The 27067-nt window shown below is 40.0% G+C and overlaps 4 protein-coding genes across 6 annotated transcripts; 2 read left to right on the top strand and 2 right to left on the bottom strand.

Annotated features, from left to right (window-relative positions):
• On the top strand, positions 1–777 carry LOC134868656 (heat shock protein 30-like). The gene is given in 2 exon segments (XM_063889938.1): positions 1–646; positions 649–777. Coding segments are annotated over 2 exon segments (600 nt in total). The 5' UTR covers positions 1–69; the 3' UTR covers positions 672–777.
• Positions 778–1615: 838 nt separating this feature from the next.
• LOC134868655 (heat shock protein 30-like) lies at positions 1616–2552 on the bottom strand. The gene is given in 2 exon segments (XM_063889937.1): positions 1616–2507; positions 2510–2552. Coding segments are annotated over 2 exon segments (720 nt in total). The 5' UTR covers positions 2538–2552; the 3' UTR covers positions 1616–1815.
• A 1262-nt stretch (positions 2553–3814) lies between these two features.
• On the bottom strand, positions 3815–6786 carry si:dkey-175m17.6 (N-acetyllactosaminide beta-1,3-N-acetylglucosaminyltransferase 2). Its single transcript, XM_063889890.1, has 2 exons — positions 6563–6786; positions 3815–5948 (listed from the first exon to the last, which is right to left on the bottom strand). The coding sequence occupies exon 2, from the start codon at positions 5920–5922 to the stop codon at positions 4588–4590; it is 1335 nt and encodes a 444-aa protein (XP_063745960.1). The 5' UTR covers positions 5923–5948; positions 6563–6786; the 3' UTR covers positions 3815–4587.
• An 886-nt stretch (positions 6787–7672) lies between these two features.
• On the top strand, positions 7673–25626 carry smad2 (SMAD family member 2). Of its 3 annotated transcripts, none has more exons than XM_063889422.1 (11): positions 7673–7815; positions 10542–11002; positions 16507–16596; positions 17370–17563; positions 17728–17862; positions 18015–18077; positions 18237–18290; positions 18510–18722; positions 19916–20053; positions 21329–21473; positions 22053–25626. In XM_063889422.1, the coding sequence occupies exons 2-11, from the start codon at positions 10746–10748 to the stop codon at positions 22174–22176; spliced, it is 1413 nt and encodes a 470-aa protein (XP_063745492.1). In that variant the 5' UTR covers positions 7673–7815; positions 10542–10745; the 3' UTR covers positions 22177–25626. The 3 variants fall into 3 exon arrangements, with proteins under 3 accessions (XP_063745492.1, XP_063745491.1, XP_063745493.1); XM_063889421.1 differs by having other exon boundaries at positions 18015–18089; XM_063889423.1 differs by lacking the exon at positions 16507–16596 and having other exon boundaries at positions 18015–18089.
• Positions 25627–27067: the final 1441 nt, after the last annotated feature.

Raw genomic sequence — 27067 nt, 5'->3', positions numbered from 1 at the left:
ACTGATGAGCCAGAAGGAAACACAGAAAAGAAGACACACTACAACAAGAACACTAAACACACTCTGAAGATGCTGTGCTCTCATGGATTCCAGTCTGCCCTCAGTCCGTTCATGGACTTCTACTGGCCTGTACAGAGTCTGAGGTCAGAGGTCAACCCTCTACTCCAGCAGCAGGACCTACTGCGAAGAAACCTGCAGGAGCTCCACAGCTTGATGGACACACTTCAAACAGACATTCTGGAGGAGCCTTTCCACACTACTGTGCAACCCGCAGTCTCCTGCCATCTGCAGAAAGAGGGGGGGCCCTTTGGCCTGACTTTGGACACTCAAGGCTTTTCTCCAGAGGAGCTGTCTGTCAGGCAGGAGGGCCGGAAGCTGAGAGTCAGCGGGAAGACGGAGAAGAAGCAGGAGGACGGGAAAGGCTGCTACTCTTACAGACGCCAGGAATTCACTCAGGAGTTCGATCTGCCTGAAGGGCCCGACTCTAAAGCCGTCTCCTGCTACCTGGCTCCAGACGGGATGCTCCACATCCAGTCAGCCGAGGCTCTGTGTGAGGAGGAGGCGGAGAGAGAGCTGACTATCAGGAGGATCGCGGAGGAGAACACACAGCAGAGTGTGTGTTCACACACAGAAGGCAGCGGCACACAGGAAACCCTGAAAACATGGACTGATTGAAACACATTTTGTAAAAGTTTAAACAGAAAGTTTTATGCAATTTTCTTGGAAGATGAATTAATGTATTTTTTGTAAAATAAATAAATGCTTTTAAATTTAAAACATGTTCTGTCGGTTTTTTAAATGTATACTACTAGTTTATGAACATACAACTTAGACTTCGTTTGGAAAAAAATATCGTACTACATACAAAAATCTTCATATGCATATATTATTGAATACTTATAATATTTATGCTTATTTAATAGAAAGAAAAACAAGGTTTCACCAATTTTTACTAATAATAATTTATTTTATTAACTTTTGTTACGTACAGTAACTTTGTTTATAGAACACTTGTCTAAATAGAGTTCAGTGAGAGTGAGAGACAAATTAAATCAAATACCAAAATGCCAAAAAAGTCAAGCAAAACAAATAAAAAGGCAGCTCAGATAAAATCAGGATATTATTTCTGTGAAAATTATGTTTTTTTTACAAGAGACTTTAAAGAAGATACTGACTCAGAAAACCTATTCTTATCTGCAGCAATTCTATAACCAGTATTTGATTAAAAGAGCTACTATTGAATATAAATCATGACTGGTTATGTCACCATATCCATCCTGTTTGTTCATTATGTTAATGTCTCAAAAAATCTGATTAAAACATTATTTGTAAAATCAAAGTTGATTTTAGTACTTACTATCAGTTAACTGGAAATCCATTCACAAGACAATTCTATAATTCTCAGTTAGTTATACATCATTGGTTTCATCTTAACTCCCTGATTTGTGTTTCAAGAAAGCTGATATGAAGATATCAATTTCGAGTAAATGTAATGTAACATAACTTTGTGAATTTGAATAGATTAAAGAATAATTGACCTTTTACCAAGATCTAAATCAATGTCATTTGAATAATTACTTGCTGGTGGTGGAAGAAAAGTGGTTGTGACAAATAGTACATTTTAAAACATTTATTGATCTTACAAACAAACAAAAAAACACATTCTTATGATGGACAAGAATGATTGTATTTTAAAAATTAATTAATTAATTAAAGAGAAAAATATGATTTTAATTTAACATGTATTAATTATGCAAAAGCAGAAATGATAGTCATTTGATACTTATACAAAACTATATCTTAAACATTTACTAGTCAGTCCATGTGTTCAGGGTTTTCCTGTGTGCTGCTGCCTTCTGTGTGTGAACAGACACTCTGTTGTGTGTTCTCCTCTGCGCTCCTCCTGATAGTCAGCTCTCTCTCCACCTCCTCCTCACACAGAGCCTCGGCTGACTGGATGTGGAGCATCCCGTCTGGAGCCAGGTAGCAGGAGACAGCTTTAGAGTCGGGCCCTTCAGGCAGATCGAACTCCTGAGTGAATTCCTGGCGTCTGTAAGAGTAGCAGCCGTCCTCCTGCTTCTTCTCCGTCTTCCCGCTGACTCTCAGCTTCCGGCCCTCCTGCCTGACAGACAGCTCCTCTGGAGAAAATCCTCGAGTGTCCAGGGTCAGGCCAAAGGGCCCCCCCTCTTCCTGCAGATGGCAGGAGACTGCGGGTTGCACAGTAGTGTGGAAAGGCCCCTCCAGAATGTTTGTTTGAAGTGTGTCCATCAGGCTGTGGAGCTCCTGCAGGTTTCTTCGCAGTAGGTCCTGCTGCTGGAGTAGAGGGTTGACCTCTGACCTCAGATCAAGCCCGTAGAAATCTGTGAATGGACTGAGGGCAGACTGAAATCCAGGAGAGCACAGCATCTTCAGAGTCTGTCCGGTCTCGGTCCTCATGTGTTTTTCCTCTGTGTTTCTTTCTGTCTCAGCAGTAGGACTGTCCCAGCTTTTATATTGTAACATGATCGCCCGAGAGAGTTCAGGAAGTTTCCTGTCATTACCACAGCTCTCCACTGGGTAGAGCTGTTACCCACGGGTGCTGTCGTCAATGGGTCTTTCCTGTGTCTTCATGAACTTTCCTGCATTTGCAAGCGATCACCACAAGATTTCCCTCACAATCATGCTATTAGACGTTGGTGTATTTAACCAAAGTGCAATTCATATCTACTTCGATATGGTTTCTCAATTTAATAAAAGCTAGTTTCGTTTTTTATATCCCGTTTGTCAAGAGGAGACAACATATTTAGCCAAAAAAAACTAATAGTAGTAGTACAATAGCAGAACGGTTACCAGTATGGATATTATTCCAAACAGCACAGTTTTCAGATGTGGATTAATTTCATCATTATTACATCCATTTCCTTATTAGGGTTCAGCAGTTCAGTAATCTTCCTTTTAGCCCTTAGATACATTTATCTTCATCTGCAACCACATTACTCTGAAACCACTGTCTGCTTATTAGAACCAAAATCAATGCTAGAGGCCAGACAGGAAGAAGCTGTAATACAATAAATAGAGAAGAGAAGAGAAGAGAAGAGAAGAGAAGAGAAGAGAGAAGAGAAGAGAAGAGAAGAGAAGAGAAGAGAAGAGAAGAGAAGAGAAGAATATTGATGGTCGCTTAATTGTTAAATGTGTACTCAGTTACACATAGTATTTTATCTGTCTTTGTTTGTTGTGTTTTCTGCAACATCTGTCATGTTCCCTGGAGGAGACTCATCATCTGGGGTTTCATTTCCTATCTCCTCCTCCTAGTCCTCCAGCAGGGTAAATGAAGACATTTTTTGTAGTTTACTTTTTTTGTTAGTTTTGTTGTCCACAAATGATGAAAAAAATACATTACTTCGAAAGATTATTTTCTTTCTGTATTAATATAATGAATGTACTCATATCTGTCTCATTTATTGTCAGAAAACTAAATTTGTCATCACAAAATCTACTTGCATCATTGCACAAAGCCCTTTGTGTCCTGTAGCCATAGCCAAATAACACAAAGACTATTAAAGGTGGAAAATCTCATAAGCTTTGTCTAAAAACCCACATGCAAATCAGTTAAATGCACCTCAACTGGGACCAGGCTCGAGTTGGGATATCTTTGTAAACGCTACACACACACACTTGTGCACTTCATTAGTGTGCTAAGTAAATATTAATTTTAATTTGGTTTGCAACGCAGTGCATATGACTGCTCTAAAAGCTTTGCCTTTATTGTGACTACATGCCTGGCTTGTTAAATATGTATTGATGGTCAGGATTTTAAAATCTTGTTGCAACAACAATATACTTTAATTCAAACATCGTAAACAACACAAATTATTAATCATATTTAATAAAGAACATTAACCTTGAAGACAGCAGTAAATAGCATCATTGTTGTTGGTGTTCATCTCATGTGACACCTCCATACATACCAAATCAAAGACTTAATCTTTACATAACAGTCAGTCATATCATATTATAACATCATTTTAAATACAAAGTAAAAAATAAGTAATGTCCGAAGTGAACTTACCCTTTATTGTTAAACAACATATAATATAATAATTTTTAAAATGGTAAAAGTCAAACAGCATTTTAAAAGTTATAAATAAGGGTTTGTTTCATTTCAACTTTGGGCAAAGTGGATGTGAGACATTTTAAAATGTACTCCTACTTTGAACAAATAAAACATGAATGAATTCATGTTGACCAGTGAAGATGTCACAGAGTATGTCACAAGTATTCACTTTAAACATTCTGAAACAATATGTAAAGATATTAAGTCTTATTTATTGAGTAGTAAATGAAAGCGTTTAAATTGAAACGGGTACAAATACATGTAGTGAAAGTGGCATGACCGCGCACTTATTGTGAATCGTTATAAATAAAAGTAACCTTTGAGGTAGATCAGTCTCCTCCTCAGTGCTGCGTAACTCTTAGGGGGAAAGGTTCATTGAATGTGACCATAACATGGGTACTGCCTATTTTGAGTTACATGTACATTTTGCAGAGGCATGTGGTGGCAGCATTCATCCTGGCCTCAATGAGTCTTATTTGGCAGGCAAATGAGCCTCAGCAACGACCTTGCTGACTCTGAAGCCTCTTCCATAAGGTCAGCATCTGTTTGGGACTCCGTCTGTGAACGAGCAGAACAGATCTGTAAGCGCAGGGATTCCACCTGTCTTTCTCAGGGAGGTCGAATGTCAAAAAACCTGGGTGATGGCTTGGCAAGAGGCCGAGTCTGTACATGCACATGCCTAGATACACATCGTCTATTGGGAAGAGGCGCACCCTCTTAGATACCTCGTTAAGTCTTAATGCAAGAGAACCAGAATAAACCACCCCTCCCCCACCGGCATACGGTGGGTACCCCCCTTTGTAGAACTGTTCCGGTATGTAGTACTTAGCGGATGGCTCGCGGTTTGGCATCGCGTAATTGATCACCTCCCCAACAAACAAATTCATTTCAGTCTCATTTGTATAGGATCTCCACAGGTTGTGCTCCTCCCACTGCTTGTGCAGGTAATCCAGAAGGGCGTTTGTTCGAACAAAGACATCATCGTCCCCTTTGAACACGAACATGGCACTGGGGCAATGTTGCTGGAGCCAATGCCACAACAGCAAATCCTTTAGGGTCAAGTTAAAGAACGTATCTTTGAAATCCCACTGTAGGATATCCCCATATTTCTGGTTCTCAAGCTCCAGAAGATTTTTGAGGTCTGGGTGAGGACCTGTACTTGAGTCCTGCCTTCCCAGCAGAAACACTGTGCGCACCACTCCACCATTCTTAGTTGATTCCCCCTCGACAAAACCACTGCGTCCCCAGGTTTCCCGGATGGCCTGCCTGTTTTGAAAGTTCCCCACTTGAGATTTGATGGCCATGAGAAGCATGGGTCCAGGGCTGCTAATGTTCTTCTCACATATACCAGGTTGATTGATAAGGAGAGGATACTCCCTACAGTGCATTGACTGTACAAACACCCTTATTTGTTCTGGGAAACTGTTTAAATCATGCAAACGAGGAGCAGAACACTTGTGGGACATGCAGTCAGAAAGACATTCATCTTCGATTTCTGCTAATAGCTTAGCACTCATGATCCCCGTATTCTTTCCACGCAGTATTGGGTTGTGTTGGCGGTCCCAAGAATGCTGCAACTGGTTCCACAGTGCACTGTCCTCCAGACGAAGGTTCCAGAAAGGGCCAAGTGGGTGAGAGGCCAGCACAGAAGAGTTAGAAGAAATCCCAGAGGCAATATAGTGAACGTTTATTTTTGGAGGACTGTAGGAGATGGTCACCAATATGGACACCACGATATAAAGCAGAAGGTGGGCGGTCATCATGCATGGCAGCAGGCACATGCACAGCAGTCTACTGTTGCATCTGCAGCATTTGCAGCATCTGCCCATTGCCAATGTACTAATCAGACAAGCACCTGCACAAACAATAAAAAATAGTTTAAATCATAGCAGAGAAAACTTTCAAAAATCACTAAGCAAAGACCACTGAGATGATTTGTGTGCTTGAGAGATATTTCTTAAAGCTAACAGTGCAGGATACCCTCTAGAGTCTCTGTCTCCTTGGTGATGGTCCAGAGAGGGTTATTATCTGTTCCTGTCTACACACTCAAGAGCATCATCCCATGCCTACCTACCACACAGCCCCTGTAGACACAGTGTGGAACATGTAATACGCAACAGTGGATAAGCTCCTTTTCTTTAGCACTACAAGTTGAGTAAAAACTTTTTTTTTTTACAGGGCTCTGATAAACAAGTTCTTCGCAATACCTTAAATAATCGTTACACTTTGGTTTTGCAGCAATGGCAATTTTCTAAATGCCCTAATCCCATTGCATGCAAAAATATTGAGTGTTGCCGATTGAAAATACTGGCACAGACTACTGCTTCTTTATAGATAACACAGCAAAAACGTGTTATAATTGTGTTTGTCAACTCTAAGTCTTCTAACTATATACTTCTATAGACTTCTATAACTTTTTGGGAAACCTTTACAAATGAAGGCAATTGTTAAAAGCACACATTTACTTACAAGTGTATGAATTGCCGATTGAGATTAAAGACACAGTGACTTGTGGCGTCCACTTTTTGTTGTAGTGTTTTCATCCGGTTTGGTTATAGTCTGTTTACGAAGTAGCAGGTCTTCAGTACATCAGGTATGTCCATAGCAATAGAAGATAAAGACTAGCATCCTTTAAATCCAACACAGGAGTCCTCTTTCCGCAGTACTGCCGCAGCTGAGCAACAGGTCCCAGGTGACTGTGCTCACAGAGCATGCGCCTCTTTTCTTGACGCCACAGTGTTTGACAAGGGAAATACCCAAGGGAGTAATGTAGTTTCTATGCTTTCACAGACTGGTTGAAGATCGGGAAACACATTAATCAGGAAACAATTGCTCAACAGAGATAGATTTTGATTTGCATGACATGCTTCGGATGCATGTGTTTGCATAATTGCATGGTATGGACCTACGAGAGGAATCCTTTCAAGGTACTATGAACCAACCGCAGCTCTATTGGTTTCCAATATACACAAGTTACCAACTCTTTTTAACAACACATTGCTGTCCTTGATTGTATACTTTTCCATGCAGTTTGAGACGAAATTTTGAATAAAGCAATTAGCAAATACAAAAATAGCATCAATACAAAAACAAAACAAATCTTTAATGAAAAAGGAAAAATAAAAGGACAAGCCTGTGACCATTATACTGTAGACTCAGAATCTACTATCACATAAGTAACAAGTATAACAAATAGATTACTGGTTACCTTGTTTGTCATAATTACCAGAGTCTGGACTATGTTTTCAAGCAAAAACGTGTCACTGTACGTTCAACTCCAAATGGTTTATAAAGAAGGCGTTTCTTACTTGTATTCAATTGTATTATTTTTAATTGACGAACTACATTATCATGCAATTATACAAGGATAATGGAGGTACCCACTGATAAACATCAAAGACATACCTTCGTACGTGACAACATATGACGGACACGAGTTCAAACCAATAGAACACGCGTCTGGCAACAGGTTATCGGCTGAACCCCGGGAAACAGCCAATAGGAAACGGGAGGAGGCGGGATATGGTGGCGTAGGGCTGCCGTTCATGTTTAGCGTGAAGCGATACATGTTTGGTTGAGCTTTGAATGAGGGGCCATCATCCCGGCGGCTCGGAGGTGGAAAATACAGTTTAAAGTCTCTCTGGATGTGTTTAAAATGAACAAGCAGGCTTTTCTGACAGGTACCTGAGTCACCGTTTTGCGCCCTTGCATCTCCTCGTGGGGTGAGTGTGTGTTTTAACAAAGAAACGGGTTTGATTTGTAAGCGACAAAACATGCAACAGAGCTGTTTATTTGTCTGTGACACAAAGTAGCAAGCTTGCTAGCGGATTTTTTTTGCACTCTTTTTGGAGGCGAGGGGAGGAGGTGATATGAGGGGGGCTATCAGTCATTTCGAGACAAAAGAAACCTGCATATATTCACTGTAGCTCACAGCAAATGTCACAAGGGAGGGAAATGAACTCGCTTTCTTTTGGGGATTGTCAAAGTGTCCATGCGCTGGCTGTTTAGTTGAATCACCGCTAGTAGCATTAGCTTATTCTTAAGCCGTGTGTGTGTGTTATGTGTATGGTTTGGGAGAAGAAGTAACCCAAACACACAGTTTCTCACACAAAAAGACAGGACCTTGCAGACAAAATAACGTTGCTTATTTTGCCGACAAGGCCCTGATAACGGTGGTCTAGCGTTTGAGCAGACAAATCGGCGACATTATGGCAACAAGAGCACGTTTTGTGCTTTTTGTTCCTTACATTATGAAGACATTCTGTTCAGTTTGCACGGCTCCCTCACACGACATGGTTTTGTCTCAGGGACCCCCATCAGCAAATGTTTTTTTTGTGTTGTTTTAGGAGTTTATTCCCTGTTTCTTTGTGTATCACCCCTTAGCAAAATGGATAATCACAATCCTACTTTTTAGGTTTAGCTCAACAATCACTTTTCAATCACCTCAATTAAGGTTCAAGCGTGGAGCCTTTAACTTGTGTTTTTCCAGCCTTCTTTGATTTTTGGCATCAAAGCCTTCTCCCTGAAGCAGTTAATGGACAGCAGTCTTGAATGTTTAGACAATAAAAAGCAACTGCAGGTACTTAAGGTTGTAGTTAATTATTTTCAGGAATGGTATGAGTCATTCTGAAAGCCATACATACCCTTGCACTAATAGTAAGCAGTCCAAGGGTTAAGCCTGGGAAATTAATTCTTAGAAGGAGCTTGGACTTTCGGAGTAGCATGCTAAGGACAGTTATCCATTTCCACTCAGACAGCTAAGTTGAGATATCTGCATCACTGTTTGTTTTATTTAAGTCTAGTTTATCAATAATTTGCTTCTCTAATATACACACACCACCCTTTTTTTTTTAAGGATCCAAGGCTGTATTGTCAATCAGAGTAGCTGCAGTGTAGGAATGGCAACGAAAATCTTAAGTCCCAAGCTCCTCCAACATAGTAATATAGGACATAACAAATAAAAAAGAGTGCAAGTGTCTTCAAATGTGATTTTACTGTTCAATTAAAATGTTCTCTTTAGGTTCCTCCTGGAAATCGCCCTGTCAGAGCATCTGTTAGGCTAAAAGTAATGGAACCATGCATAAGAAAAAATAGCTATAAAATAGTACAAGTTTACATAAGCAAACCACAACTTGTGGCGGTGCCATAACTAACTATTTCCTGTCCGTTTTGGCCACTGAATTCAACATTTTTAGTTTTTTCAGCACCGTTACCTTTGTTATATGAATTTTTAATCGGTGGATTGTTCACCTTCTCCTGACCTGGGTTTATCACAGTTCGCTCAGCTTTAGCCTTACAGAGGAAACACTGGTTGGTTTCAATATAAGGGTTTACTACAGGATTAGCATAGGATTAGTCCAGGTATCGACATAGCTTTGTCACCTCATACATGCATTCCTCTCCTCTCTGTAGAAAAGAAGATGCTTGAGTTGTTTAAGGTTGACAAAATAAAGAAGCAATAGAATGTAGCACATGGTCATCCGCTACCTCGCCTTTCAGAGTAAAATCAATAATTATTTAGATCCTAAGAACGTTTACAAATGAGTTTTTGAATGATTTAGTAACTGGCCTCAATAGTCTGGAATATATGATGATAGATTGCTCGATGACGTGTGATATTTGCGTCACATTTATCCCTTGCTGCTTTTAAGAATGTGTTTTTGTAAAAGAATCATGAACGTTTTCAGAACTGTTCCTCTATGAATTTTATACAGGCCTATAAATGGAACAATTTTGTTAAGGCTGAGACGATCCAATCATTCTAATTTATTTATAATAAGAGCGGTCAGGCCTCATGAAACATGATCACAATACTTAAGTCACAATGATGTCTAGGTTTTTGTTAAATGCTCAGTATTGAGAAAAAAAATATTGCGTTTAAGTTGCTACTTTGAGCATCTGTTTTATATCAGAACTTTTACGCCTCTGTATTTCAATACTCTAATGCCAAGCAAAATTGTGCAATTATATGCTATATCAATCCCCTGATAAATATAGGAAATCTATTCAAGGCAGATATATTTTTTAGTTTATCCTATTCTGGTACGATGTACAATATGCAGGCAAATATTAGCCAGTGAAAAAATGTCCCCCTCTTTTAAGAAATGGTTCTGTTTTAAAGAACCTAAAAGTTGAAATGGTTTTTGCAAGTTGGAAGAATAATTGTTGATATTATTGAAGAGCACCATAGAATATTTCACAATACTGGATTGTAGTGCTCAGTGCAGCATACAGTAGTTTACAGGGTGGGAGAGGCAGCAGCAGGGGGCTATGATGGATATCACTCTGGGCAAAGAGTTCGTGAGCCTAGATGTGTGGGCATAATTCATGTCATCACTTCAGAAGATAATATTATGCAATATGTTTTTCCAAGACTTTTATTCTTCCCAACCGTCTTACTTTGTGTTCACAAATGTTGACGTGTCCTTTCCTCCCCTCTGTTTCTTAGGTTTCTGTGGATGTAATCATCGCACACTTTCCATGTGATGTTTCCTCAAGACCAATGCCTTAGTTCTGACTAGACATTAAAGGTAGTACAAAATCAATCTCCAGTAGGAATTCAGACACCTCCTTCCCCTCTTCCGTTTCTCTTTACGTTAGATTAAAAAGAGCATCAAAACACATTTCAAACACACACACCCACACAGCCACCATGTCCTCCATCCTTCCCTTCACTCCCCCGGTAGTGAAGCGCCTCCTGGGATGGAAGAAGACTCCTACTGGGAGTGGAGGAGCAGGAGGAGGCATCGGAGGAGTAGGGGAGCAGAACGGAGGAGGGCAGGAGGAGAAGTGGTGTGAGAAGGCCGTGAAGAGCTTGGTGAAGAAGCTGAAGAAGACGGGGCAGCTGGATGAGCTGGAGAAAGCCATCAGCACGCAGAACAGCAACACAAAGTGTGTCACCATACCCAGGTGAGACACACATCTTGTATTTCTATATTCCCTGCCGCTGTTTGTAAATGATAATACACACACATTATGGTCATAGAAGGGTTCAGGATAACGTATGCCGACCCGGATGTTGGCCTCGCAAGGATTCCCTCGAAAAATAGCTATGTGATCTCCCATTGGATTTCGGAAATATCGCAGAAAAAAGTTTTGTGGCAAAGATGCGTTAATGGCAGCACCTTGTAGCATACATTCAATCCCCAGAAGTAAAAAAGCCAAGGGTGTAAACAAACTGCATCACTGTTACAGCATTTCACGTCGATGTGCCGCTTAACTAAAGGTGGCTAATGTTTGGCGTAATGAAGTTTAGTAATATTATTTAGTCACCTGTTAGCTCCACCATTTTTAAGACCCATAGAAGCTTCAGACATTAACAAGTGGGGTGTTTACTGACATATTTTAGGTTGTAGTTCAAAATGTAAACATGGCGTTAGCTTTTTTTTAAACCCCAAAAGAGCATTTAAGACTAGTGTTAGGGTTATTTAGGTTAAACACACTGTCTATCCTACTCATACATATCATGGTCCTGGACATACAAACATGACTTTCTGAAGAATCTGAAGTCTGAGACGTCATGCTCAGGTAGTGGTGTACCACAATACCATCATCACAGCGAGGTGTGTGTGTGTGTGTGTGTGTGTGTGTGTGTGTGTGTGTGTGTGTGTGTGTGTGTGTGTGTGTGTGTGTGTGTGTGTGTGTGTGTGTGTGTGTGTGTGTGTGTGTGTGTGTGTGTGTGTGTGTGTGTGTGTGTGTGTGTGTGTGTGTGTGTGTGTGTGTGTGTGTGTGTGTGTGTGTGTGTGTGTGTGTGTGTGTGTGTGTGTGTGTGTGTGTGTGTGTGTGTGTGTCACACACACGAAAGTAAGTAGGAGGGTGCCACGCGACCACGGGCTTGCAGGAACAAAAGTGTTTGTGATTCAGCAACAGGTCCACTTCCTCACTCGGTTGGGTCATAAGTTAGCAAGGCAGCAGAAGTGAAACCTTATTGGAGGAAACAGATGTTGCAACACGGGTTGCCAGCCAAACTATCTTAACTTTAGTGAACCAGGAGTCATTATCTATATGCATAAAATGTGTGTGTGTGTCACCGACACACCAACTCTGGTTACATCTATGCCGTGTTTTTTTTGTTGCAGTTAGAAACATTCTGAACCTCCAAACCTTGTATCAGCATCGTCTTTCATCCCGTTATGTTGATTAGATAGGTTGAGACAGCTTATTGGAAGGTGCCAATGATGCTAAGTTCAGGGGAATTTTATCATAAGAAATAGATTTTAATGTCTCGAGTTTATCGTAGACTCCAACAGTCATGATCGGTCTTAAAATTATTCTGAATACTGTGTGGAGATGCAGCACTAGTGTCCTGCAAATTCAGTTTTAGATGAATAATAAATCAATAAATATGTTCTTTGTAGTTGTAGACTCAGTGAAAGGCAGAATTGGATCTTGTTAGAGATGAGGTGTCTAACTGATGGCACACAATTAAGTATACATGTGGTTTGATTTATGCTCGACATTGGCCACCCCATGTAATAGAGCACTTCCTCAGCCTCAACCAGTGACGAACAGAATAAATTCAATCGGTGCACCTGTGGTTGGTATTTAAAGCAAACACAGAACTGATAAACGCTTGCATTTCTCAGGCAGTGATAGGAAACCAAATATTGAATATGGAAACAAAGACACTTTGAATTAATCTGAATGGCTGACAGCTTAGCATGGCTGTATGCTCCAGGGCACGCATCATCACTCTATGACCTGATACAGGCTGTAGACATTAGAAATGATGAGACAAAGTAAAGTGTAAAGTAGTCATTTAATGTAGAGTGTCTTCGCCAAGAAGGAGCTAAGCAAACGTGAAAACAAACGCTTCAAGATACTCTCTGAAAATGGAACAGCCTAAGAAAACTTAGTATTTGTATAATGTTTTCTTTAAAACTGTACTGTAGACTCTCAGCCTGAAGGGTCATACAGGTCATGTCTCTCTCAGTATAGATTTCTCCTGTGCCGCATGACAAGGTACACAAGCCATGTCACCAGACCAGGTGAAACCTTATCACGGCAGAGGTGGCAAGGTCAAGGCGAGGCCCATGAGAAGCATGTGATTAACGTCAAATCAACCTCGCTGCTCTGTGAAGATTTTATGAGCTTCCCTTCTCCAATTTTCTTTCTCATCTACCCTCTTTCCTTTCCTTCTCTTTTAGTTCCCTTTGATTCTAACCTATTAATAATAGAAAGTGTTCTTGTAGAGAAATGTTGTTTTTCTTGAGCCCCAATCCATCCACAGATCACCTGGAGCTGATGGGATGTCTGTCCAATGGTGATCCAACTCCTAGTGTAGGGTTGGATTGAAATTGGGCATACAGAATGAACGTGGTTAATGAATGAGGCATCTCTTGGAAGGAAAAGAACACGCAATAATATTAATTAAAACTATTAAAAACATCGCTCCCTTTCTTTCTTTTTTATACCTCTTTTCTAATTGATTTTATGAGCTGCTTGGTTTTGGCAACAGCCCCTGTAAATATGCAGAACTGTACAATTAAATAAACACATCTAATGCTCTGTGGACTAGAAATGGGTATATATGATCCTTAGGAAAAGCATATATCATCTGTATGACAATATTAACTTTTTATCTGAGTTTGGGCTGTTTACTTGCGGACCCTCAACTCAAACGCGCAAACAGAGTGGAATTGGGTAGGGAAATGGTGTATGGACCCGATTTGGAATTGAGTTACAACTCCAACATGGCTTAAATGGTTTCTTGAACCCTTGTCTTTCACAGACAATTCTTCAACGTGGGAATCAATCATGTTAATATTTACCAGTTGTTATCAGAATGCTATCTTGGTAAATGTGGTATGCATTTGGTTGGACAACAATGTTAATGTATTTTGATTCCCAGCGTTATATTGACATGATTCTGCCCACACTTTGTGAAACAGGTTTTTATCAGAGGTGACAAGAAAGACAACAACAGGTGCAGGGTTAGCAGATGTGGTGGTAATATCCTGCGCGTGTTTACTTTTCGTTTAACGTGGAACGGGATCATTCTCTAGGACTATCGCCAGATCAGGTGGTGATGTTGTTCTTTGTTACTGGATAGTTTGTCTGCTGTGCACTCAGTACAGACGCTGGCTGAGGTCTTGGAGATCTAATCACATTGCTGTCTTAATGCAGGCTTTTTAGATTTACACTTTGCAACAACAAGCTATTTTATATGTCTTGGTAACAAAGTTATACAATTAGGAATAGTGTGTACCGGAAGTGTTGTGAAGCTCTGCAAAGTAAAGTATAGAGCAAGGCGGTTCTAGAGTAACACCAAGGCTCAAATGAATAAATTATAACTATGGATCCCAGATCACACTGCAGCATACTGTACATCCCCGTATACGTGATTATATATACTGTACGGTAAGCAGTATACCTTTAAAAACTGGTGTCAACTGTAGCTGTATGGGTAAAAGGGGAAACAAAGAGTCCAGAAGTAGAAGCATCTGAAGCTAAAGTGCCGGATGCCAGGCCTCAGAGGAATGTAGGTTAGATGGTTGCTTCTGAAGTGGTTCTGATAAGGTGATGCTGCTTCTTGTTACATATTGCTACTGTCTCCTCGAAAGAAGACAGTAGCAATATGTTGGTTTCAAGTCAATGAGTCACCTACTTCTTTTGCGTTACTTAAATGTTTGTGCCAATCCAATGGTTGAATCATTGGGACAGAAATAAATACAATAAACACACGATCAAGTGTTTCCTCTCACTGTTCGGTTAGGTGGTTTTAATTCCATTGGCCATAATGAAAGCGATAGTAATTGTGTGTATATCAGATGATAAAAACAGGAATTAGGGAGTTTAAGTGGAGTATAGAAGTCCAGAAACAGTTGGGAGTTGTTGTTTTTTTGTTACTGTTATTCTTCACAGATTGACATTGGCTTGGTTGAAATAGCCTCATGTTAGGGGTAACCCCGCCACTGAGTCCTAGGTCCGGATGTAGTACTTGACAGCGTGCAGCAGTTTTCGGGAGATAGCACTCCAGGCCTTTCATGTGCAGCTTACTTCCGTTTGAACGCAGAGAAGTAAGGTTGATGAAAGTCTAAGATAAATTGGCTCTTGAAGTTGTCCTATTTTTTTTTTTTCTTTCTGTGAATGTGACGGAGGATTGTTAGGAGATAGCAGGTGTGGGGCTTTGTAGATTTCTATTGGAGGCTAGAACAAAAGCGCTTGGAAGAAGAGTGCGACAGCTCAACGAATGAGTGTATAGATAGCAAGCATGGGCAGCTTTTTGAGTCGTGACGGAAAAATGTCGAGGGCCTCAAAAAGAGATAAACATGCTGTGTTTTGAAAACAGGCTCTAGGTATGAAAAATGTCTCTTGATGTTTCACACATTATCAACTGATAATTGAACCCCTTTGACTTCCATTGTAAATTTTGAGCTTTGATCCAACAGTAAGTGAGTAGATGAGGATGAATTGCTTACTCGAAAAGCTTTTGATAGGCAGACAGTGTAAGGATTGTACTGGCGCCCCTTAGGTGAGGAAGGATGCATTAGCAGTGTCTGGAGATAGAAGTTGGAGAACTTTTTGAGTACGCTGATAAGTGTCAAGTTAAAAGGTTTTGTGCAGACAGGTCTGGCAATTATCTGTCTCTGATGAGACGGCAACATCTCCTCTTCTTTCAACATGCTGTGAAAACTATAAAGACAATTTGCTACAGTGGGAATGGATGTGTTGTACACACACTGGAGTAGACGCATTTTTATCAGTTATTTCTGTTATCACGTCTTGTGTAGTTCATTCAACTTCTTTATTTCCTCATTCACATGTCAACATCTCATGTCTAAGTCATAATTAGCAGAAATGTGTAGGTGTAGTTAAGATGTAGGTGTTAAAAAACAAAAACAAAAGGGTCCCTAGTATGCTCTTTGGGGTTTTCCCCTTCCCGTAGTGTGTTTATTATAAGTATTTTTGCATGTAAATTGTCTGCATAGGATAATTCAATAAGTTCCCTCCAGATAAAGTTTCCTCCATACACCCCCCCATGTGAAACGCCATGATCGGACTCCTTTGTGTACTTCCGTGACATAGTTACGTAACTACTACTGCTCTTTTAATGAAGGATATATAGAGATAGACAGTAAGAGTGGTCAAAGCTTCAAACCAACCATCTAAAAAAAACATTCAACCATAATTCAATCCTCTCTACCACTACTTGCATCACATCTCTGTCTATCCAATTTGGATTTGTCACATGATCACCTGTCATCCAGTTAGCGTCTCTTATTAAAAAAAGCAAGGGTGGATTTTTGTGCCAATAAGAGACCAACTGTACATGTTTGTGATTTCATCCGACTAATTTGGAATGCCTCATGTTTACCATCTGTTTTCATTTATATTTTATCCTTTTTCACCTGTCCTGTGTGTGTGTGCATGTCGTGTGTCTGTGTGTGTATGTCGTGTGTCTGTGTGTGTAGTAACTGCTCAGATCTATGGGGTCTGGGCTCAGGCCACACGATAGAGCAGTGGGACTCTTCAGGCATGTACGGATACCCTGACCACAGCAGGTGAATATACTCACTCACACTCCAACACACAATGAGTGTATCTCATCATTCATTCATTATTCACCTGTCTCTCTGTCATGTGCAGTATCAACACACTCACCTGTGATGCCATTTCTTCTTCTTATTTATTATTTAGACCATGGATAGACTTTGACACTAATCTTTTTTTTAAATTGTTACTCATAATACAACCTTATTATTTCTTATAGGGTAATAATGCCTTATAGATTGAGCTGATATGTATGTGAAAACACAACAGAAAACCCTAACCCTAACATCACAGGGACAAAAATGAGTTTTAATTGTGAGGCATGTCAATTTTAAGCTGGATTTGCAAACAGGCCTCTTGCAGGGTATTAGTTTGACTAAAACTTTGAATGCATGATATTTCCAACTGTGCCGATATATCAACATAGCAGGAAATGTATTTGTTTTATTTTTAATAATGAATTCACTGCAGTTGGAGAGGGTGTACTTGCATTATTGTGCTATTATATTATCACTGACATAACATGGTGTTATAATGACGATAATGTCGTTTACCACAATGCTTTCTCGGGCAATATATCCTCCCAAAAGGTATAGTTATCATGACAGGCCCTAAAATAACCCAAGTAATGACCTCCACTTGGTGTCAGACAGTTTTCTTCCTTATCTAAAACCAGAAACTAAAGAAGCAGGAATCTTTAAGCTTTCCTCCTGGTGTACAGTCTCCTGCCGAGGCCTGGTCACATGCATGATCTTATAGCTGTCCTCTCTCCCGATTTTCTCAGGTCACTGGACGGGCGTCTCCAGGTGTCCCACCGTAAGGGCCTGCCCCACGTCATCTACTGCCGCCTGTGGAGATGGCCCGACCTGCACAGCCACCACGAGCTGAGGGCCATCGACTCCTGCCAGTTTGCCTTCAACCTCAAAAAGGACGAAGTGTGTGTCAACCCCTACCACTACCAGAGAGTGGAGACGCCTGGTAATGCTCCTTGAGAATTCTGTCTCTGTGTTAGCTTGAGTTATTGAAGAAATCTTAAGTCAGGCAACTAAAATACTTTCCTTAACGCTCTTTTTCGACCTGTGTTGAAAGCAGAATGTTGTCGCAATTTTGCCTCTGTAAGTGACACTTCCTCCTCTCTCCAGTCCTGCCCCCGGTGTTGGTGCCGCGCCACACGGAGATCCTGACTGAGCTTCCTCCTCTAGACGATTTCACAAACTCCATCCCCGAAAACACCAACTTCCCTGCTGGCATAGACCCTCCTAATAACTATATACCAGGTGTGTATGCAGCATTATTTTATCTTATATTAGCTGCCACACAAACCAACGCAATGTGCATCCAATAGATAGTTAAAGGTAAGATTTTCAGTGTGTGGTTTCAGCTGTGTTCTTATTGCTTGTCTGTGTGTCATTTTTTTGTTTCTTTGCAGAGACTCCTCCACCTGGCTACATCAGTGAAGATGGAGAAAACAGCGACCAACAGATGAATCAAAGTATGGAATCAGGTAGACTGAGTTTACATGCTGCTACTTGTCTCCTTGAATTAAAACAACAAACCAAAACCAATAAAAACGAGAGGCAGTATCAATGACCTTAAGCAGCGCTATTTGCACATCAAGGTACATGACTTTCTTCTCTTTCTTTTCTCCCAGGTTCACCAGCAGAAATGTCCCCTGGCGCCCTGTCACCTGTCAATCATGCCCTGGGTAAGACTGCTCTTTATCAGTTTTGTGATTTAGTGGATAAATAGCTCTAGCAACTCGTTTTTTTGTCAGAGCTTGTTCTAATAGAGGGACAAATCATTGCCGTTGGTCATATTGAAACACCATGTCAAAATCCAGAAATAAAGGCCTGAAAAAGCCTTACCTTTTCCAAACTAAAACAGTCTCAGTTGTTGACATTGACTTCTTGGTTTTGTTTTTCAGACCTTCAGCCGGTTACCTACAGCGAGCCAGCTTTCTGGTGTTCGATAGCTTACTACGAGCTGAACCAGCGGGTGGGGGAGACGTTCCACGCCTCGCAGCCATCTCTGACAGTCGACGGCTTCACCGACCCCTCCAACTCTGAACGCTTCTGTCTGGGGCTGCTCAGCAACGTCAACCGGAACGCAACTGTTGAAATGACAAGGAGACATATAGGTACAGACGCAAACACTTCTACACACAAAGGCCCTGTAGCAGTAATGATTTAAATGCTAAAATGTAGTTTATTGCAGCTCATTAATTAAAGCTATCTATGGCAGTATGCGGGCTAAATAATATGTGATACCGGTAACATTACGTCTCTGTTTGTTATTAACAACATGTTAGTGGAGCCTCTGCACGGCCCTGTAACCTGCTGTATATGAACGGGTCTCTATGGCAACGTTAGCTCACCTTATCATTGGTGTGTTAACGGGGATTTGCCTGACAAGCTTTCTAAAAGCCGGCGATTCCACAGAGGACAGAGGCTGCAGATCTCAACACTCTGCCACGAGTCTCTCAACTTCTCAGGGTTCAAGCAGAAGACCGAGAGAGAACATTACCTTCTGTTGCTTCGGGCTGTGCGCACTCCTGTCTTTTTCATTTCTTTTATCCGAGCCTGCAGCTCTGCATTGTGAGCCTGCAGCTCTCAATCGCGAATCTGTTTCTGCAGCTCTCTTAACCAACAGTAAACAGGCTTACTGAGTTAATATCTTACCGGCACAATTATTTCTCTGGTGTCGGAATGTCTCGCGACGTTTGTGAATTCTTAAAAACAAAACACCACATCATTTCGGGTTAAAATGTGTTGTAACTGCGTTACTGGGAATTGTAACGGGTAATATATTACCCAAATTTCAGAAGTAATGCGTTATATTACTGCGTTACAGCAAAAAGTAATACTTTACTGTAACTCCGTTACTTTTGCAACGCGTTACACCCAACTCTGTATATTACAAATATATTTTTGGGGGTTTTTTCCCAGCAAAAAAGTACAATAATAAAACAAATACATATTTAATTAATAATGATAATTTGTGTTATATTTATTTACTGAAAAAAGAATAATCATAAACTTAAAATCTAATCATTTAAATAATCAATTATGCATTTTACATATACTATTATACAAAAAACATAAATTAATTAATATTTTATAGAGAAATAACAAAAATTAGCGGTATTTAATAAATTAAAAAAATATCATTTAAAAACAGCGTGCATGAATAAATATTTACAGACATGGGACATTTTCTATTGGTTTTAACAGTGGGTTAAAAAGCTGGTTGATAAGAGACTATACTATCCAGTTGTAACTTTCTTACCACCCGTTTGTCTCTTTGCACCTTTCCCTCTCTACCCCCCTGCAGGTCGTGGTGTAAGGTTGTATTACATCGGAGGGGAAGTGTTCGCAGAGTGCCTAAGCGACAGTGCCATCTTCGTCCAGAGTCCCAACTGCAACCAGCGATACGGCTGGCACCCGGCCACCGTCTGCAAGATACCACCAGGTCTATACACACGCGTAGTGTTTCCTGTCCAAGTCTGTTTACATTTCCTCTTCCAGTTACCAGTCTTTAAACACTGCATAGCCCATACCGTGTTCCCTCAGTGTTTACTTCCTGCCTGTCTTCTTCTACTGATTTCTCTGTCGCCCAGCTCTCAGAGAGAGACAGTTCAGCCATCATGTTTCCAAAGTGTTATGCTCTCCACAAATATCAAAATGAATATTTAAAAAGTATTCCACACAGTTTTCTGATGGAGGATGGGTATTTTGGCCACAGCTGACTTTGAATTGACCGGATTTCTCTCTGCGATTGATAAGACTGCACGTTGTCCCTTGATCAGAGCGTCCTTAACAACAGTCTGCTATCGAAAGAAAGGCTGATTGCTCAATTTGCAAATTGACGAATCAGAATGGAGTATTCAAAAAAAGCTGTTTAATGATAGGAGAAACACGGGCTATGGCCTTTCATCTACGATAACCTTTTTGATTAAAACACACACACACACACACACACACACACACACACACACACACACACACACACACACACACACACAGAGACACTGACTCATCTTTGCCCATGTAACATTGAACACTTTATTCCTGGCCAAATGAGCAGCCTGAACTGTATCATTAGCGAGCCACAGAACAGTACTCATTCAGGGGTCGGGACTTTGCAGTCTGCTGGGGAATAATCACCCATCATGCATTACACCCACACATAAAAACGGAATCCGGTTTTTGCTTTTGTTATGTCTACAGAAAGTTTGAGAGACATTGTGATAAAGACTGAAGGCTGCACAATCTGGAAAAAAAGGAACTACTTGTGATTATTTTGACTGATATTGCAACTGCGATATGATTCACAACAGAGTTAGAATTGATCATTTTTTGAATCATTATCATTGAAAAATATATGAATATGATCATCGTTTGAATTTTGAAGAGATCTGTAGTAAAACAAACGTGTTTAAGTCTGTAGTACACAATTTCTAGGCTGGGATATCTCGGCAGCTACACAAAACTTTATTGAAATGTTAATCAAACACATCTTTAGCGTTGGACACATTGTGCTTCTGCCATTTATACATTACACTGACAATTTGTTATTTCGATATTGTTGCTTAATTGTGCAGTGCTTTCAAATATGCATGATACATTTTTAAGCAATTAAACTTGCTAAAAAATCCCCGGTCCATTTTTTCTTCCTCATCAAGATGGAAAATCTGAATGCCCTTTCTCTAAAAGTGATGCTTTATACCTTCTTTTCTCTTATCAGGCTGTAATCTGAAGATCTTTAACAACCAGGAGTTTGCTGCACTGCTGGCTCAGTCAGTCAATCAGGGCTTCGAGGCGGTCTACCAACTAACCAGGATGTGCACCATCAGGATGAGCTTCGTCAAGGGCTGGGGAGCAGAGTACAGGTACAGAAGCTCTAATATACTCTATTGCATTCCTCCGTTTGTTGTAAAATTTCAGAGCATTTGTCTCTGCGACCTGGGCGATGCAATTCAGATAAGGTGATTGTCGATTAGAGTTGCATAAAATGGAAATGTCTTTGGCACTGGCATTCAGGACAACACACCAAACGCAACAATGCACGATAATTATGCATCTTCAAAACTCCCGGTTACACAATGGTAGTAACAAATACACTGACTGGATTCTTCTTCAACTGATTAGAAATAAATGTAGTATGCACTCTCCCAATCACTTCTTGTAAATCACCTTAAGAAATGTATTCATTATTTTTCTTAAATCAGGATGTCATTTTAGCTCAGCGACATCTTTTTATGCAGAATTTAGATATTAAGAATATGGGATAAGAACAGTTAAATGTGTCTTTTGTTTTTTGCTTTGTAACCAAATAATTTCCAAAAAGAAATCTACAAATGCTGCTAGTGTTGTATTTAACATTCAAATCATGACAAGCCCCTAACACATCACATGCTGTACCAATGTGTGATTTTCCTTCAACCTGATTACTTATCTTCTCCCTGCAGACGCCAGACGGTCACCAGCACTCCCTGTTGGATCGAGCTGCATCTCAACGGCCCCCTCCAGTGGTTGGATAAGGTGCTGACTCAGATGGGCTCCCCATCAGTGCGCTGCTCCAGTATGTCCTAAACGGGGAGGGGGCCAAAACCGATCTGACATTTCACAACAGTTTAACTGAGAATACCACCGGGCAGTCTTAAACTGACACACCGACATTTAGAAAACAAAAGGATTACACAACGGACCTGGAGGTTGGGAGGACGACATCGCCAATAGAGGAACAATGATGTCACAACGGGCCTGATCACCTTCGGCTCTGATGGATTCATGTAAGGATTACATTCCAGTAATAATGGACCTAATAATTGAAATCACCCTGCAATATCTAAAAGACAAGAGTGATGTCATATTGGACAGTTCATATTTTTGGGGATTTGACTGAGGCTCTGATCCAGAAAGAGCTTTACTGTCCCGCTACAGCTGTTTTGGGATTTTCAGCATGTGATCTTCTAGCTTCAGGGGCAGTCTCTACCACCACTACTCCAGCTTACAGCTCCACTACCTAGCGGCGACAGCACAACTTGGATTCAGCATTAAGATCTCTGTTTACACAACAGTAGTACTGCCACTCAAAGCTCACCTTCAACCAAAGTCCGCTCCAACAACCTAACGTTCTACTCTCTGCGATCAGGCGCTATTTCCAGGGTTTTATTCTCGGTGACCAAACTTCTATTCCAGTTTTTCACTTTAGAACTTCCTGCTTTTCTCGTTATCGATTCCCGTGTTGTCGTGATCACGGACCTTCAGCTCTGAAAGTGGTGAGAGATCACGTCTATATTAGTATGACCTACTGTCTTCTCATGTCGATGCACACACATTATGCACTGTAACGCGTACAGACACCACTTTATTTGCTATCTTTTGACATAATGTTAACGTCCGTGTGTGACTGGTCCTATTAAAGTGTGCAGTGGGGTAGATGTCTGGAACAGAGTTGAAACGGCAGCATAGATGACTGGAATGTGTAAAATAAGTGGTTCTTAGGGCGTGTCCCTTCTCTTGAGCTTAATTTCAAACGGTAATATCTACAGACTTTGCCCCCTTCTGGTATTTGAGGCCCAAAATGTTCTTTGTTTCCACCGTGCACGCTTTAACTTTAACAATGATTTCATCTTCTTTATGAAAGAGAGATGTATGTCGGACCTGGAAACTAGGACTCTGTAAAAATGCAGCTCAAGCCTCAATGTCGCCCCCTGCTGTCTTATCAGAAAAACAATCCCTTCACTTAGGTTTCACTCATAACCCAAGTCTTTCTTGGACTGATCCCATTATTTAGACAATACGAAGACAAGCCCTGCAGTGTGGGATTTTAAAAATGGCCGCCCCTTTTACTGTACTTGCACTGCCCCAAATTATGCACACTTGAAAGTTGCCTTTTGTTGTAAAAATACAGCAAGATATGCTTTGCACAGATAGGAATGTGGGGGAAAAAGCCCAATTGACAATTACTAAAGATATCTTCCATATTTTTAAGAATGTTCCCTTTATTTCCCCCGTATATTGTTATTCTTGGCTTATTAAAGAGAATTCATTTGCTTTTAATAAAATGTCTCGCCCCGATTTTAAAAAGCCACCTCCATGGGTATTTTAGAGTCAAAATAAGCTTTAAGTATTTGACGAGCTAGTGAAACTGTACAGCTATTATTTTCTTGACACATTCTTTAAGTACATTTTTGTATTTCATGTATTTTTTATATATGAGTATATTTAAAATCTTCAAAGCTTTCTTCCCTTTTATTAGAATTCAATATTTTTTTAGGATATTGCCCTCAGTTTGAAATGATCACAGCTTGATGGCGCCGTATGTAGCATAGGATGGAACACTTCCACTGTATTTACCACAATGTTGTGACCCAGTCAGCATCAGCACAATCAATTATTTTCCTTAAAACAATATTTGGCTGCTAAATGGTGAAAGTATTTGGTCAATTTTGGAGTAATCGGCTTGTTGATTTCTTGCCTTTTACGTTATGTCTGTCCCAAATTACGATAGTGCTGTCCCAAAGACTCAAATTTATGTAACGACTATTCTTTCGTTACACTGTCGTAAACCTCATTGCTATTGAAAACATATAGCATATTTAAATTAGGATTTATTCCAGCAGCTACTATGCAGTATTATTATTATTTACCAGTATAAAAGCTCCGACTTTGGAAGTTAAATTTGTTGGATTGATCTACTTTAACAAAACAGGACATTCCAGTACAGTGAAAAAGCTGCTGCAAATTTATACTGTTTACCATTATCATACTCCTTATGTACGGTGTTGAACTACGCTGAAGTTACGTCTGATTTATTCAAAGTTAGTTCTTCAACTGTACTGCGATGCATTAGCAGATTTTTAGCACGAAAAATGGGATTGTCAGTGAAGTGTTCTTGCCCCAAGATCTTGGTTCATACTGTCACAGATGACACACACACGGTGGTCTTAGTGGACTTTGTGCAAAGTAAACACATTCACAATTTTTTAAAATTTCATTTCTCACCTCTGCAACATGTGGGAGAAATTCAAAAAACATACGCTGCCGTGTAGTTAATCCTTTAATGACTGAAATAAGAATCCTGCTTGTCTATTTGTCAGCTTTGACATCCACTCCTAGAACACAAGCACTTGGACCAAACGGATGGATTGAAACTTTTTAAAAAGGACCATCTTTCAGCAAATGCTTCTTTAGAAAAACCCTGTTACTCATTCATCAAGCTTATTTTTTATAGTCACTCGTAGCCCGACTGAAAGCAGCCAAATTAAATGATGTAATGTTCTGTCTGTCGTTTCCTGTCTTTTGCTGGTCTGTTTTTAATTTCTTCATTTATTAGAGAGAACTGGAATTTGCAGAGGTCTGTACACATACAACAACAATACAGTGCTACCTTTTAAGGTTGTCTTATCATTGCTAACCCACACGTTTGTTCTATGCAGTGACCTCAATGTTTGGAGTGTGTATTCAAACACGTTCCTCCGTAATTACTATTTTCTGATGGCTAGACACGCCATTTTATGCATTTTGCCAGGGTCCAGTAAAATCCTTTGTATCAACTTTTATTGTTTTTCTTCAAATGAGTGCCACCCAACGTTTTACCCTACAACAAACAAGCTTTTCTCTCTTCCTGAGAGTTCTGTTTTGGAGATGAAGTTTCATGTAGACTACATCAAGGGTTCACATTCCTATTTACAGGTAACATATTGTATTTCTTTTTTCTTTATTGTGATGACAATTGTGTATCCCCAATCAAGCCTCTTTCTTATGAATTTCAGAAAGACAATGTGGCTTTTTGGAGAAAGTGAAGTTTCTACATGTCACTGGTGATGTTATTGTAAAGTTGTACTTTTATTTGACCATACATGCCATTTCTTTTTCTTGCTATCAACGGAGCATATTTCCATTAGAACACAAGCCCTTAGGATCTCTGTCTTCTTCAAACACTCATGACTATCTTCATAGCTTTCCAACTATTCTACATATACAGAAAACTTCTTACAGTGTACACTAATAAAGCTGTTTTAATTCAACTGAAAACTGTGTGTTGTGTTGCATTCTGAAGTGGTGTTTGTGATGATGGATTAGGGCAATATAATATATCAAGTACAAAGTATATAACTAATGGCAGAAGACACTCATTATTAGCAGTAGTGGAAAATGTATTTATATCAGAATCAAGTTTTTTGCCAAGTGGATTTTGATTTGGTGTCTGGTGGTGCGAACATAAACAATTTAAGAAAATAAGTTGCTAAGTAGTTAAAAAATATGAAGATAATAAGTATTTAAGGAACATTTTAGCATTAAAAATATAAAATGATAAAGACAAGTACAACATTTAAATATACAAAGAAATGTAAAAGGTATAAACACTAGAACACTTATGACAATGAATATGTGGCAAACTACAGTGACTTGTATTTTACAGTGAATGGCTGTGCAGAAATGTGCAAGAATGTGCGACATGTAGTCAGAGTTGAGCATATTTTTTACTTGCTGTGAGTAAAAGTGCATAACCACACTGAAAAATATGCTCATCAAAGTCCTGGTACCACACTTTTAAAAGTAGTCATGATGCTGAGAAATGTCCCCAGCGAGTAAGAGCAAATGTTTACTCTTTTATATGCTGTGGGGTAGTTGTGTATATTTGAACCTAACATGACAGATGTGCAATAGATGTGTGTAAATTAAAAAGATAATTTAACAACACAGGTTGTCCAAATGCCTGACAATGCATGTGTCTATAAATAAGAACCCAATGAATCCAGGTGGATGGATGTATGAAGAAGCAGAAAAAGGAAATACTCCACATTTCTAATTCATATAACATTGTACTCAAGCACACCATACTTGAATAGATATAAAGGATGCATTTGACCAGTGATAGAAGACTATTGCATGCATGTCTGGAAATTGACATCCTTGTTTACATGCTTTGTTTCTTGCTTTAATATTTCATCAGACAATGCACTCATAAAGAATGGTCTCTTCTCCACACTGAAGTAGATTAAATAAATGAAAAACAACAACATTGGACTTAAAATATCAGTTCACTTCTCAGCGTATCCTAACTTAAATGTGTGTATGTCACTGAATGATTGGCAGTCTGGTTGTTTGTGTCATATCGACCAATAGCGGGCAGGTAGGGGCAGAGCTAATCAATTCATTGGCTGAGCAGGACCCATGTCTGTAGGAAGAAGGTGAGCGCGTTTTTCGCGGGCTTTTTGAGCTGACATTTAGGGAAAGCTACCTGGGAACTTTGTACAGGTTACACCCGAACTGTCTGCTCATGTAAATTCCCTTTTGTTACGTTGTTGTTATCTCTTTACTGAAGTCAACAGTAAAAGTTGAAGGAACCTTTATACATACAGCCTATGGAAGGAACACACTGTTATGACCTGCTGCTATTTGGGGTCCTGGTCACTGCTAACACTTTTGAGGTAAGCCCAGAACAATATACAACAACACATGACATCAAAAA

This window comes from Eleginops maclovinus, chromosome 8 (assembly GCF_036324505.1).
Source record: "Eleginops maclovinus isolate JMC-PN-2008 ecotype Puerto Natales chromosome 8, JC_Emac_rtc_rv5, whole genome shotgun sequence".
NCBI classification, from domain to species: Eukaryota; Metazoa; Chordata; class Actinopteri; order Perciformes; family Eleginopidae; genus Eleginops; species Eleginops maclovinus.
The sequence above is the reverse complement of the archived record's forward strand: the minus strand, read 5'-3'. Positions and strand labels throughout refer to the sequence as shown.